This window comes from Limulus polyphemus, unplaced genomic scaffold (assembly GCF_000517525.1).
Source record: "Limulus polyphemus unplaced genomic scaffold, Limulus_polyphemus-2.1.2 Scaffold31, whole genome shotgun sequence".
NCBI classification, from domain to species: Eukaryota; Metazoa; Arthropoda; class Merostomata; order Xiphosura; family Limulidae; genus Limulus; species Limulus polyphemus.
In genome coordinates, this window is record NW_013665641.1 from 795,060 (window position 1) to 811,859 (window position 16,800).

At 32.6% G+C, this 16,800-nt stretch overlaps 1 protein-coding gene across 2 annotated transcripts in view; it reads left to right on the forward strand.

The window, feature by feature from the left end:
- Window positions 1-16,800, forward strand: part of LOC111085938 (transcription factor GATA-4-like) — an 80,473-nt gene that overhangs the window by 21,251 nt on the left and 42,422 nt on the right. For both annotated transcript variants that reach the window (XM_022386859.1, XM_022386854.1), the window contains exon 2: window positions 6,110-6,967. In XM_022386859.1, the coding sequence (XP_022242567.1) occupies window positions 6,115-6,967 (853 nt within the window). In that variant the 5' untranslated portion in view covers window positions 6,110-6,114. The remainder of the gene's footprint in view (window positions 1-6,109; window positions 6,968-16,800) is intronic.

Sequence of the window (16,800 nt, forward strand, 5' to 3'; positions counted from 1 at the left end):
AAATAAGGGACGGCTAGCGCAGATAGCCCTCGTGTAGCTTAGCGCGAAATTCAAATACAAACAAACAAACATATATATATATATATGAAGCATAACCATGGGTATTTCCAAGATCGATTCTAATAGAAACAATAAACCATAGCGAAGAGAAGTGAGTTATTTGAAAGTGAGACAATACGTCTTTGTCTCTTTTATTTAAAGAAAAAAATTCAAATAGCGAATTGGCAAAAATGAAACTCTTACAAAAGACTTGTCATTATGAGGAAATTAAAAATAGTTATTTACATTTTTTAGATATGTTTGTGACATAACCTTGCGATTTTGTGAAACAACTTTTAGATAAACTTTATTGCAGTTATTTCTTTAAGTGTAATTTACCTGCTAGTTAATGTAACAAGAATTTAGAAGATTTTATGTATTACTTAAAATTTAAAAAATGCATAGATGATTAAAATAATAACTGAATAAAAGAACGATGCTAATAGCATAAGGAGATTAGTTTTTGTAATTCAAAATATAAATTCATTAAGTACCTTTCTTCAAATTTTAAGCCTTATATATAAAAAATTAGGATTCAATATAGTATTTAACACACCGAACATTTTTATAAAAAAGTGTTATTTTAGCAGATCAGTTCTTAACTCAAGTTCGATCAAATTATGTTTATATACATAATAGTTGTGCATGTTTTCTCGTACCCTGTAATTAAAAAGAAAAATGTTTGATTTACACGGAAACTGTTTGCAAAATAGGGGAACTGCATAAAAAATTATGTAATGTAAGGCAATCACTATAATGAAGATTTTCTTTACAGAAGCTGCTGTGTGTTTGGTTTACCAGACAGGTGAGGATGCGCATACAAAGTACATTTCATCTCTGGTTCTCTCACTTCAATCGTACATCGAAGATAAAGAGTTTGAAAGAAGAGCGCTGATTGACGAGGAATTGTTGATTGTTTTTGAATGCATTGATGACTTGATAGCATTATACAGAATATGTTTTCAGAGTTATGTACTCAAATGAATATGTTTTCATACTCTCAGTTCTCCAAAATAAAAATCAAAGGAGTGAAAAGAACTAAAAAGTAGCAGCAATTCTGGAAAGAAATGCTCGATTTTTGTACGTCTAAAAATTTTTTTTGGTGAAAATGTAAATATGTAGTTGACATTATTTTATGTGCAATTATTATCTTCGTTTTTCCTGATGTCATTATAATTTCACAAAATTAATAAAAAAGAAACATCAGTATAATTAAAATAAATGTTATTAATTATCTGTCTAAATCTACATATTTCTCTAAAAGGCGCCTTGCATATGTATGAGATTCAAAAAATATATTCAAATACATTTTAATGCATAAAAGCATGATAATCTTTTTTGAAGAACACATTGACTGAGGGTTAATTATAACTATGACCCAACATAAGAGAAAACAGTACGCACGAATAGAAATCTGGCAGGCAAAATTAATTTATAAAAACTCTCCTTTTTTTTGCTGTAAGGTACTAGGCATGTTTAACGTAATGTCCCCCTGTGGTTCAGCGGTAGGTCTAAGGTTTTGTAACGCTAAAAATTGTGTTTCGATACCCGCAATGGGTAAAGCACAGATAGTTCATTGTGTAACTTTGCTCTTAATAATAAACAAATATCTAATATTGTTATTAAGAGATGGCTTTCAATTACCGCATGCCGTGTAGTAGAGCTTGTTGTAGCACGTTGGAAAATGTTCAATGTTTTTGTCCATTGGCCATCTGGAATAAAGATGAAATAATCTGAGATTTGCAGAAAATCAAACAATTTAATTCATAAAGTTAGAAAGAAAAAAGCACAAGAGTCTTGCTAAATTCCGTCCTTGTGAAGCGAAAGTCGAGGGTATAATATAGTTGGCTAAAATATGCATTCCGTAATCAAAATCGAGGGTTTAAATCCTTCTTCAGAATATAACCATAATGTTAATAAAGTTGTCAGTTACTGTGTGCTAAGCAGTAATGGCTCTAACGACAAGCTGGGTGATTTTTAGTACTGCTTCTGTTGGCAGTCAACATTAAGGTGGATTGATTATAGCTCTGCAGAAGATTGAAAATGTCGCATCATGAAATTAGAAAAACAGTGGGAACTTAACTTTTCAACATGATATTTAATGAGTTACTCTCTGCTTTTTTATTTGTATTAGAGATGGATGATATTATATAAGTTTCAAACTTTTAGTGTAGCGAACTACCTGCACTGAAATATTTTGAGAATAATAAAAACGTTAATTCAGCAAGTGCTTGTATATCAGTGTTTTTATTATTGATGTTTGCTACATATTCTTTATGTTCACTTGAGAAAGAAAGATCAAATAAATAAAATACCAATATTCAAACTCCATTTTAAAATGTTTACCTTAGTTTTAAGATGTTTTGCTGATTATCACAGTTAAGAATAAAAAATTACGGTTTAAACGCCAAAAGTCGACGAAATATTGGAAAATCAGTAGGCCTAAAAATTATTAGAAAACAAGTAATTTCAGATGTTCTCTTTATTTGTCCAGTTGGGCTTGAAATCAGAGATGTATTATAAATACCATTTCAAATCTCTATTCTGTCTCGCACAAGTCACTGCCCAGTAAGCTTTTAGCTCATTACTAGCACTCATCAGTTGGGCTGAACGATGAGAGACAAAGCTTCTATGAAAATATACATACTTATGTAGTACAATATCGTAAAAGACGGCGAAGAATTGGTAAAACCAATAGACCTAAAAATTGTTATATAAAAAAGTAGATAACTGCAGATGTATAAGCAAAATAAAGTACTATATTGAAGATGTAAATAGCATGTCGTAGGATCTCTTGCCTCTGATCGTCTAACCCAACTGATGTGCTCTGGTATTTAACTAAAAGCTTATTGGACGCTGATCTACGGGAGACAAAAGATAGATCTGAGATGCTATTTTTACACACCTCTGATTTCGGACCTCAATGAAGAAATTAAGACGAATGTGGGAAAAAATACATCTGCAGTTAACTTGTATTTATAACAGTTAAGAATAAACCTATTCCTAAATGTAAATCTACAGTTTCATCTTCGGTGTAAATGTAAACAATATCTTACGAGATTCACTGTAAGAATGTTTTTCAACAATATGAAGGGATACTGTAAAAGAATACCTGGTGAAATCCTGCACTGTATTTCACACGTTCAATTGTGATACAATAATTCACTCTTGATATTTCAAGATAAAAGTGCCGATAAAAAAAGAGAGAGAGAGAAACAGACAGCTTTTTTTTTTAAACAAGGAAAACTCGTTTTCAATCAGTTTGTTTGTTGTTAAACACAAAGCTATACAATTGGGTATCTGTGCTGTGCCCAACGCGACTATTGAAACTCGATTTTTAGCGTTATTAGCCCATAGACTTGCCGCTGAGCCACCGCAGAGCTATTTAATCAGAATTATTTACTTTTCACTTTCATTGCATCAATCAGTTGTATATAAAACGAAGAAGATTTAATATTAAAACAAATTTCTCATTATATAAAATGATAGATCATTTCAAATGATTCCATTAAATTGTTTCTCAATGTTTTATAAGCACAATAAGTTTTGTTTAGTATTTGTTACTGGGATCTTTTTTTTGTACCAAATGAACATGGACATTAGAATAGTATATACGCATGCACATTGTAAAAAAGTGGTATCTCTAGTTAGTTTGTTTTTTGTTAAGCACAAAACTACACAGTGGGTTATCTGTACTTGGCCCATCGTGGGTATCAAAACCTTATTTTTGGAGTTATAAACTTCCAGACGTATCGCTGAGTCACTGGTATCTTTAGTAAAATAGAAAGCTATGTAGATGCATAACAATATTCGAAATAAGAATGTAAATGTGCAAGTTATACTAGAAAACCGAATACTGCTCAATGATCTTGGTCGCAAGGAGAGATTTATGTATTGTTTTTTCTTGTTCAGAAAGCCATCCATGCACTGACAGACTGAACAATGTATGCCTGTGTATTAAAAATAAGAATTTCCGAGTGAAAATAAAACAAGCGTATAATAATATGTCAACCACATTTTACTGTTATATCCATTGAACTATATATCTACCAAAACATCTTTTCTAATACTATACCAAGATTATTTCACATTTCGCAGATCTTGAAACATGATTATGTAACTGTAACATTTCTTATTCTCAGGCTTAATTTTGGAGTTGTTTTGAGATTTCTGAAAAGTAGATAAATCTGGAATATTTGCACGTTTCGTAATATGCATAAATACATTTCAAAAGATCCTAAGATTGTTCAAAATACAAAAGTTACTTTTTGGTTATTTCAATCCAGCCTACGACGATATCAGTCATGTGGCACACCAACGTTACCATTACACTTTAACAGGGTGAGAAATTAATTTGACAAGGTATATAATTAAGTTAACAACTTATATGAGTATTAATTTATTATAACAAAGAAAAAAAAACACCAAAAATGAGGAACCATGACCTATCTATTGAAATTCCTCCTCAATCTATAAACAATTTTGTCAAATAAAGCTGTAAGCCATTTTCTACTCATAAAACAATCACAGCGTAAGTGTGTAAAATAAACGACGAACTTCATGTTATTAGAGCTTAAATGGTACTATCAAGGCATTTTCCCGTGTTTACGATAGTCTAACAACTTATAGTGAATTCTACATAACCTACACTGATGTAATCTAAGTTACATTATTTTCGGCCTTCATATAGAAGCACATTTCCAATCTAATAATGACGACAATGATGTCTGAGATCTTTAAAATATGTTTATTTATTGTTAAGCTCAAAGCTACACAACGGGCTATTTTTTCTCTGCCCAACAAAGTTATAGAAACACGATTTTTACCGTTATAAGTCCTCAGAGTTACCGCTGACCCATAGGAAAGGAAGGAAAAAAATGTTTCGTTGATTTACAGAGTTTTTAAATTGTAAAAGACGGATTATTTATCTAATCCGTCATACCTTTTCCTGAACTATTTCTTGAATATTTAATAAAACATAATTCTCTCTTTATTTCGAAGAATCAAATATCAAAGTTATTCGTACTTCATGTTTGTTTTTAATTATGCACAAAGCTACACAAGAGCTATCTGTGCTCTGCCCACCACGGGTATCGAACCCCGGTTTCTAGCGTTCTAAGTCAGCAGACATACCGCTATGTCACTGGGGGGCTCGTACTTCATAAGTTAAACACTAATATAGTCTAATTTGCTACAAAATTGCTTTAAATCACAATATAATGCTTCTGGTGTATGAATGGACAAAATATTCAAACACAAGTAATTTTGGCGTTTATTGTGTGGTTTCAATTTAATACATTGAAATTACTTTTGTAAAACTTTATAAACAGATTTACACGTAAAAAATAAATACCGAGAGGGATGTTAGCGCGGATATAGACTGCCAATACACTCTGAAACATTTAGTTATTTTTTAAACTTATAGGAGTTTTCTGCCTGGAGTTCATCTTTTATGTTGTTATTATCATTTTTCACGTCCCTCTTAATATATTTTACTTAGGAATGAAATGCTGATATAATCATACACAAAGCTTTCACTGATTAAGAGGAATTTTCTATGTTTGATATTCGTTAGTCTTAATGATTAATTTTGACGAATGCATGTTATGTTCATAAATACTTGTTATTTCAGAGTTTATGATTTCCCGTCTGCCTACTGTACAAGAAGATCTGAATAACTACTAGTTCGACTTTATGATGTATATTCATCTGAATATAATTTTCAATTACATCTAACGCTTTCTTTCATTTTTTACAAGAATCATGGTAAATTATAGTCAGTAAAAAATGCTCTGTAAATGATTGTGTTATTGTTCAAAGAAATAATTCAAAGTAATTGTTTGCTTATATATTCGTATAGAAAACATAATAATGCATTTTAAATTTCATAATTCATTGTATATAAATGTATATTTGAGTTTTTCCTATCAAAAATAGAGTCATTTTTGTTCTTGTATAATACAACAATAACATTCTTAGCAGTTTTTCGTATAGCTGAGGAATATATCTTATATACATATTTCACGAAGTTATTTGGCTGGAATAAAATATTTGAGTTTTTTACGTTTAGCGGACATGGACAACACTGGTCAAGAACAAGGTCTGGCTGAGTCCAAAGAGCTTCAGTCAAGTACACACGGGCACACCCCTACGGTCAGTCCAGCCCCGCCACCTCCACCGCTCATCTATTCTTCTGCCGTCTCTCCGATTCCAGACGCCAATCAGCCGGAATCAGCCAATCAGTTTTCGACAGTTACCGTGGTGCCTGTTGGGCCTCCGCCCCCTATTGCCGTAGCCGTCTCTACAACACTGCCTCTAGACGGCACTGATGCGCTCCCTGGTGGCGGAGAACGCGAGCTGCAGTACCAGACTTTAAGCAGCGCTGGCGGAGAGTCCAGTTTGGCGATGGTCAGTCCCTTTACCAGCATGGCTCCAGTGGCCTATAGCGCAGCCAGTAGTCCTACCTATGGTTCTTCGCAGCCCTATGTTACCCGAGACGTCTTACAAATGGGGAGTAAGTTTGGCCCTTCCTCTGTAGGATTCAGCTACGGCGCTCACGGTGAGCCCTACGCTTCGAACCTGACTCCGACAATGTATCCCTCTACACCTACTGCTGTGACCATGTTGCCCGTCCAGTACATGAACGTCCAGCCAACCCAGGCGACCGGGCAAACCATGTGGACCTCCCCTGGGCCACCGACCGATCACTATCAACTCGCGACTAACTACGGAGTGCCTAGTTCAGCGATGGCTGCTCCTCTCGCCGTAGCGCAGACCGATCACTCGGATTTCTCTCGGCACAACGGGATTACATCGCTATCAGGCTCTTACTTCCGGCCAGAGGTTGGCAGCTGGGGTCTCTGCGATAGCAGCATACAACAGCACACGGCGGTATACCCAGATAACATGGGACGTAGACTTGGAACAGGTTAGTTGCAACCCGCATGATTTGTATACATATTGTTTAAAATAAGGTCATTATACTTTATTTTTAATGCATTGTTTAAACAATTATATTATACTCATAATATAGCTTCTTAAACTTTACTGTTACTCAACGTTTGATAGCAGCCATCATACACACTTAAACTACTTTCTGATTTAGCAAAAATATTAGATATTTATGCACTTTGTTGCAGTTATCATTTGGCTGTGTACTTCATGATAACACCGTTATTTTGTTGTAGTACTATTTTAAAGCATTTGCCATTATTTCATGGTGTAAGTCACAGGTCATAATTAACATAAAAGTTTATCAATTAGCCTAAATTCACAAAAGTGCTATGATCTGTATAACAAGTGACTCATGGAACATCTAAATGCAAAGGTCTTAAAGTCGTGGGCCTTATATTGAAATAAATCTTTGGTTGTGTTTTATCAATATTGTTGTGACGTTATTACGCAGCCATTTTTTAATACAGATCGTGTTCTGTGTAAAAGTCCGAGAAACTCAACATTTTACTTAACTTTAAAACCTTATAATATATACAGCAAAGGCCTTATAGTGATGTAAGCATGCGATTATTAGGAACTTATGTAATAATTAACATATGTATATTTCAGAGAGACATTACACAGACAGCACTTAACTTGGTGTATTTGTAACCGAAGAAAATAGTAATATTTCATTGTTTAGTCTCTGATAATTTACAATGTTAAAATTCAGAACAGAAACAACAGACAAAAAAATCAACAACTCTCTAATTTTCTAATAAACTTATCTTCAAAGAACGGCCACCCAATGTTGACTTTGAAAATAAAGGTCATATGTGTTAGGAATATTAGATTTGTCAAGTGTAACAAAGAGGACGATATACCACAGTTGTTGAAAGTTAATATCATTTTATATATATGGAATAAAAATATATACTTTAAAGTTTTAATTATTTTAGATATTATTCTTTTACCGCGTGGTTAGAGCTCTGGCTTGTAAACTGGGTTAAAATCTGTGCGATACTACAAAATCTTCCTCGTACTTTAAGCTGTGAGTGCATTATAAGAGTGACATTCAGTTCCATATTATGGATGATGGGTGGTAGGTCTGCTCTCTCTCTGGTCAGTAGTTTAAAATTGGGTACGCCGGTTGATAACCTTAGTAGCTTTCCCATAAATATAAAAAATAACTTTACCAGTTTAATATTACAAACGTACAATCACATGTGGTGGAGATATACAGAACCATGGCACCTGGTTTGTTTTAATGTATTCTTCAACTCACGTGTTACAAGACATCGAGCAAAAATGAAAAGTGTCACGTTGTTCTTGTCACCAAACATACTGATTGTCGTATGATTCACTTTAACACGTTATAATTCTTATTTCACCTTCTTTATCTTAAAAAGAAAACGTTGTAAACTTACATCTTGCCTTTTATAGTTATTTTGAAACCATGTTAGAAACTTCCATACCAGTGTATACCAATGTCATGATAGATGTTTTCAATTCGCAATAGTTTCACTGCTTATACGCTCCATGCACGAGCACTATGGCCACCATAGGTGAAGTGTCTTACTGTTTAAAGACTATTGAATGACGCTTTATATAATAAGTAATATACTATTGACTAACCACAAATTTTATGATAATAGAACTAGATTTATATTGCTATATATATTGTACATCAACCACACATAAAACATTTACTGTTTAGGCATGTTTACTAGACACTCGTATATAATAAAATGATTTACGTTAATATAGGCTATTGTGATTGAAAGATAATATTATATTGTAAAGTATGTGGTGATATATGAGATAATGAGACAAGTACAATATTTCTGTGAACTTATTAGGTAATAGGGGAATAAGGTTTTCGTATGTATGTATAGTTAAATGTTGACTTTCGAATTATGAAGTATATGTATTTCCAACCTCTTATTTCTTATCAAGCGTGAATAAGTTATTTACACAGGAGATGCATTTAACAGAAGATAATATTGTACCTTTTTTTGTCATTATAACATATTATATCAACATAGGTCAAGATATACTTTCTCTATATATTCGCCTTCGCTCGCCGTGAAACAAATCCAAACCTGGGATAAATTTGAATTTAATATAACTGGTATTAAAGCAGTACTAGAGTTACAGTTAAAATGAATTTTACTTTAATTGTTGTTTTATTCTAAGGAAATTAAAATTCTAATGTATTTGTTTACTGCATTTTTAAGTAGGGACATTCTGGTATCTATAACTGTGTATATATCTGTCGTACAGAATGAGTGTCAGTTTTATTGCAATTTAAAATGTATAATTCCGAGAAGTTATAAGTTTGTTCTGTAAAATAAACATTTGCATGTCACACGATCAAACCATATATTATGAGGTATATATGATAAGCTCTGTGTCTGTAAAATGTTAAAACTTATATTTCTTCTTCAAGCTAATATGTGATCGTTATCTACAGTGTTTTTAATATCTTATTTTCTAAAATGTTTACTGTTTCACAGATACATGTACGTTTACGAAACAAACTGTATCCACTTCAAAGTAGCCGCTTAACACAAAAAACATAATTATTTAACACAAGTTATCAATGATTATGAAATACTAAACATCTAGTATTTTATACAATGTTTTTAATATTTTATCTTTTATTATATTTTGATACATCTCCATAAATTTCGTTTAACTTACTACTGTTTAATGCCTTTAAATCTGTCATTCCCCCAAACTTTGAAAGTAATACACACACAAAATGTAATGCACGTGTTGTGATGAGTAAATATTTTGATTTATATTATCGCGAGTCTTAACGTAACTATACAGACAGGGTGGCTAAACTTTGTGTAGCGAGAAACATGATCTGTATTTAAAGAATGAGAAGGACACGTGTTCATTAAAACTTTCTAAACAGTGTTATTATTTTTTGTCCCGGATTTATCTCTACAAATTCATCAGTCACTTCAATCAGGTTTAGAGAGTATTTCCAAAGTTTTTATAAGAAGTTTGTAGTGGAACACCCACGATATCGGTAGGATCATTCACTATTATGAATTAAAAAAGTAAAGCCTTACCAAAAGTTCTGCAGCTTGGTAGACTGAATTTGTATCCCTAGTAAATTTAATGTTTTTTTTATTCGGCAGGAATTAATTAAAAAGCATCTATTAGTTTTTAAAAACAACAACTCTTAAACTTATATCTCAAGTGCACAAAACATAAAGAAAGTCTTCGGTCTATCTATATTTCGTTTTTTTTTAAGCTGTGTTAGGCATAGCATTTTTATTGAACTAAATTATTATGTTTTGAGAAACTCTCTGAAAAACACATTTTTTTTTCTGAACTTGTTTAAGCTACTCTAATTATCCTGTTAGACATCGTTTAGAATAAAACTACCCTGAGTTTGATCTTAAAACTATGTGTGTATCAACACATTTGATAGTTGTTTATACTTTGTGAGGAGGGAGTTGAGTTGTGCAGATAAAACATGCACATGGAGTTGTTGAAGTTCACAACACTGAACGATAAACTGAATTATTAATATCAATTTATCAAAATAACCAAATGATGCGAGTTAAACTAGAGAGTTAAACCTATTTTTCCTGAGCTACTGTGATATACTAGCAATTGTGTAGTGATTTTATGATTAAATATCATTCAACACAATGACACTCAAGTACTTTGTAGCTATAGCTCGATAAAAAGGTAGGACTTGGAGGAATTTGAGGAAAGATTCAGACTTGCATTACAGGATGGAACCCCTTTGAAGCGATCTCTTGTATTGAATTTGTTAAATACGAAATTAGATAATATATTGTGTCAGTTTTACACTTATTTAATAAAACAATTTGATTAAAATACTTTTACTTTTGAATATTAAGTACTATCATGGTGAATTTGGTTCGTACTTTGCTTACTTCAATCTCAATTACTTTAATGCTACGTCTCAGTTTTATTGGTTGCCCTTTAACATGTCTGTACACGTTTAGCTCAAACAAATACATTCGATTAGTTTAGGATTTAATTAACTTTATAAGGTATTTTTGAACACGTTTCTATGCCAGCCCTGAGAGGATGAATATCTCGTAGTCTCTTCGGTTACAGTATTAAGGTTCATTTTATACACACCGATATTTTTACATTTCTAAACCTTTTACGTGCGTATACTAGTGTACAAGTATTCGTTTGGAATCCTGAAGTAAATTGCAAGGTTTTCTGCATTTCTGGAACTATTAATGCATCGCTGAGAGTAATGATTTCATAAAACACTCGTCCACTAGCACTTATATTTCCCTATACATACTTTCTGTTTTCTTTGTCTGATCAGTTTCCTTTTAGTCCTAAGACTTCACTAAATAAAATCAATTTTATTAGGCTCTTCAGAAGAAAACGTAAGCCTTTTCACGTTTCTTATAATAGTCTTTGATATCTGTAAAATGTAAAGCGATGTGCATATCAATCTTTATAACTACAAACAGCGGACCCTCTTTAACCTTAAGAATTAACAGTGACTAATTTTCTATTTGTTGTTACACTTGGTATGCAGTTTCTCTGATCCAATGTAAATAATTTCACCATCAAAATTGTTTGTTTGCTTAAATTTCGCGCAAAGTGACCTGAAGGCTATCTGCACCAGCCATCCCTAATTTAGAAATGATAGACTAAAGGGAAGACAGCTAGTCAACACCATCCACTACTAACTCTTGGACTACCCTTTACCAACAAATAGTGGGATTGACCGTCATATTATCAGGTTCCACGACTGAAGAGATGAACGTGGTTAGTGATGGGATTTGATTCCGTGATCTGCAGATTGCGAGTCGAGTGCTCTGACCACTAAGTCACACCAGGCCCCAACATAAAAAATATTTGAAGAAACAGTCTTCAAGTGGCCACCGTATTTATTTACTTGTGTGACAAAATTGGGAAGTTTCATAGAATATGAGCCTATAGTAGTAACATGGAGCACAGTACGTTTGTATTATGTTTACTTAGCTATTAAACTAGGCGTTGTGTGCCAACTGTTCCTATCACCTTTACTCTTTCACATACAGTAGTACACCGTTAATGGAATCCGTGGCATATAACGCTTGTGAGAAGAAATCTTGAAACTTGCTTTAATAATGACCGTATTACTAAAGAAGTAAAAATCTATATAGTGCAACGATATTGGATAAAAAAATAAATGGTTGTGATGACGTTTGCTATCAGGAGTATTGATGTCGCAGCTACTTTTGGAAAGAGGAACCAAATTGAAAATCGTTGAACGGATTTTATTTCAGTATAACAGGCAATAGAAATTTCAGTATCACTAAGATCCAGTGTCATCTTAGTTAAGCAGCTTTAGCAACATATGATTCTAACTTCAAGTAAAATAAAAACTTTTTATAATGTTATCCTTTAGAAAATACCTCATGTTTTCACCAGTTGAAATTTCATGCAGTCAAACCTCAATAAGTATCTTTATATAAGAACAATGTATGAAACTAGTTGAAGCATAAAAAACCTGCAAAAACAAACCTGTTTTTGGCAGATCTTCCTTGGTGGTGTTTGAAAATGTGTAAATTATGTCACAAAATAAAATAAATAAGAAGTACGTGCACTTCTTATGACCTACATGATTTTTTACTTGTGTTAAATGTCTGTATTGTGTTTCGTTACTTTAATAACTGGCCTTCATTTTGGAATCGTGTTTGTATTTCTTCCATCATTCAATGCATAGATAGAATGTGTTAAAATCACACTTGAAGTTTAAGTAACCACTAACATAACAAAAAAATTACAAAATTTAAAGGTCCGAGAAACCTTCTAGTTCTTAACTATGAATTTGTAATCTCAAAATTTATCTCGAATTTATAGGCCCCTCGGTGTGTCAGTCTTAAGCTTGAGAGCTTATAACGTTCAACTTAGTTACATAGTTGGTACGGCACAAATAGCTCAATGAACAGTTTTGTGCTTAACAACAAACAGGCTGTTTTATAGAAGGCATCCAGCCAGGCAATATATGTTTATTGTAATAATGATTTTAGCCATTTTTCGGTGATAATTATGTGTAATGAAACAAAAGCTTTCCACGTTGTTAAATACCAACTTTGGTTACTTGGTAAAGAATGATTTTATATTAAACTTACAGACATATATGCAGAATGACACAAGCGAGTCTTATAAAGCACGATGGAAATATGCCTTTAGATAAAAATGGTTGAAAACTTAATGGTTCAGTATTATAAATTTCGTAGACGATCAAAGTTGCAATGCCATGTTACCAGAATTTAAGCTCATATAGTGTTTTTAATTAGTTCAGAGGGAAATAATTATAAATTGATAAGCACTTAATTCATTACGATTCCTAGTGGAACATATATCATTATTCGGATACCTTTAAACGTCCATTCGTTGGATACAATTGTTTATAGACGTACCTAAGGTGATTAATAGGTACATTTACGACAGAAGAGACACGACAAAACCTGTATAACTCAGTGATAAATGAGGAATCGAATAGTAGTTTAGGCTTCATATTTAATGAAGAGCCTAATCATGCATATAGCTAATATACATACGGTAGGCAACTAACTAAGCGAACTCTGTCAACAAATGCTAGTATTTTTACAGAATAATAACCTTTGCTAGCGATAAAGACTTGTGCAAAGTCTAATAAAAAACAGGTTTGACGAAACCACCTAGCAGCAACGTATTTTAATTTTAGTTTTTTTGCGATAAGTTCTTAGCATCGTAGCTGCTATTTTAGCTCATGTGTATATATAAATTATACTTTCATTCTGTCGTACATTTTTTTCCATACTCGGACGTTATATTAGACATAAGATAAGCAGGTTTTAAATTAAAGTGTGTGATAAAATATCACCAAAGGGCTGAAAGTATAGTTTTAAGCACTTTACACTAAATATATGTTGGCTTTCAGTAAGAATATACAGCAAATGTTTCTACGCATTTTTCTAATTTGAAAACTGTATCGATCCAATGTGAATAAAGTGTTTAAATATTTATAGTCGTAATGCGATATTTCGTTAGGAATACATTCCCACTCTATATAGATCCCCATTAGACTTTGCAGTTAGACTTGATATACTGTGGGTTGAATGATCTCCTTGATTATTGATATACTGTGGGTTGAATGATCTCCTTGATTATTGATATACTGTGGGTTGAATGATCTCCTTGATTATTGTAACATTGTTTCTTTTTTGTCGGTTTTCACCACACTATAAAATACAGTCCCTTTGGTTTTTAATACATAAGTGAAGGACATGATACTACTAAATACAATTCGCATTAAAAATAATAACAGTTTTTGGATATACATTTTTGTGTAGAACAACATCAATACAAAGATTACTGAAATGTGTGTTATTATAAAACAGCTTAAAAGTTGGTCAAAATTATTTATATAATATCATATCTCACTTATCTATGTAAGGGTGTATTTTGGATTATTTTTGAAAATAGAGAGTACAGAATATAAATATGTAATTATTTCAGCCTATTTATCAGCTAACCACGTGATCAATAAATATTTTACAGGAATATGAATCTAGTCCTTTTTGATGCTTGCTTAACAACACATCAAGGTTAGGTCTAAGACATACCAGTTCTTAAATAGCTATATACACACAAACATCAACAAGTATATACATATAAATAGTATAACAATCATATTATCTGATAGATAAATCTATACCAAATAGTTTTAAAACGTACTTAACAACCAATACTAGTATTCATTCACTTAGATATGAAAAATGAATTATTAGTCGATTTTTTATACACATGGTTAAAGCAACGTTTTTTTTTTTTTGGTGTGTGTGTGTGTTCTTATATCAGCAAAATGTATGAGAAAATATTCTAAACTATAAAAATTTGTGTTCACGTAGTTTCTTCGTGTGCTACATTTCAAGTGTATTTACCACCAAAATAACCACATTGTGATAGTCTGGTTTCTGGATTGACTATAAAGTACCTCAATCGAAGTAAATAGTTTGTTTGTTTGTAGTTAAGCACAAGCTACACAACAGGCTACTTATGCTGTGCTCACCACAGGTATCGAAACCCGGTTTTTTAACTCCGTTGGTAGAATTGCTTCCGTTGTCTCAACTGGTGATGATAATGTGATCAAACGGGGTTTTGATATCCGTGAGGTGACGTTTAGTTTGGAAAGTTAAATACATATTACTCAGAGAAAATTTGTGATTTTTGACCACTTAGCGAACCAAATTCAGTCGATATGGTTTGATATATTACAATAAGAACGCGATAAGTTAAAGTAAAAATATATACAAATAGCTCTTTTTCAAACACATTCAACGCCGACCTTTATCACAAGGATATTATATTTCTTCATTCTAGATAGCTCCATATGTTAAAATATACAGTTATTCTCCGGTCTCTTAATTATCCATACGTATAATTAATCACATAAATCTTCAGTTCAATTTTTTGAGTATTTTAATATTCATAGTCTGCAGAATTATTTTAAATATATGGCTCAATATATATTTTTATTTTTAAGTATTTGGATATGATGATATGCATTAATAGCAGCTATCAAAACGTATAGAGAATAGAGTGCGTTATATTAAATGATCTTGGAGCCTCACCATGTCGTTACAATCCAAGTCGCCACGTCCGATTATGCTCTCTGACGACCGTGGATCAAAACAGTAGCAACGCAGCGTAGTATCCATCGCACAAGGATTCGCCATAAGGTTGTCTTATCCAATGCACATCACTCCTTCCTATATGCTTTCCATAATCCACGTATTCCAAACTAGTTCAACTGTCCGATCGCACAGAAATACATAGGCGATACATCTATATAGCGACTTTACTAGTATGCCCTTTGTGTGGAACAGCAATAATACCCGTTTCATTCTCCAGATGCTTGGGGTATGCGACAGTTAAACGAAAAGTATGACTGTAAGCCTTATCTTAGTGAGCTCATACTTTGTTGGCCTCGTGTTCAGACAGAGATCCTTCTTGATAATGCTGCGTATTGCTGCCTCGAATAAGTAAACGACTTCTTCCACTGACCTTTGCATTGGTGAATTCTCACTTGTTACAAAACTTTGCACTTTTCTTATCGCGGCTTGTTGCAGGTTTCTTTCTGATGGTTCTTTGTTTTGTAATGCTCTTAAGTAGATGGATATTCTGGCCTTCGAAATTATTAAATCTTCACTCTAAATACCGCTGAGAATATGTATATTTTGCGTCGGAAAGGGCTGTTATATATTTTCCCCAAAAATTGTATTTTTTTTTTTTTGGTATCACACTATCTACGACACGTCAAACGATGTCAAAATGTAATTCTGACATATGTTTTTCAAAATCGTTTTAATATTAAGTATCCAACCCTCTGTATATCTCATTATAGTATTAGCAACTTTTCCTAAGAATACTCGGGCACTTAAAATTGAAAAGATATAGAAATTATATCTATATTTTGAAGTTACAGGTTTTATTCTCTGCATGAGAAAAACAAACGCTAGACTGGCTGTGCGTTTCTATTCAGAATTTCGGATAATGGTTTCTGTTGGGACTCAGTTGATGTTAAATTATTACACTTTATATGTCGAACCATGAAAATCCTAAATTTGGGTCGTTAATTGATGTTCATCCCAGAGAGAAGTGGAAGCTATATTGTTCCGTCGATATAAATATGTTTGCATAGATTTTATTCCTCCAGTTTTGGAAATTGATGATTATTACACCAAAGTTGCAATTTCAGTTGTGATGTTCCTGGATTGTCGAAAAAAAGGGAATCGAAATCTTCACACACTCTGAACAAAGTAAACTCAAATGCAA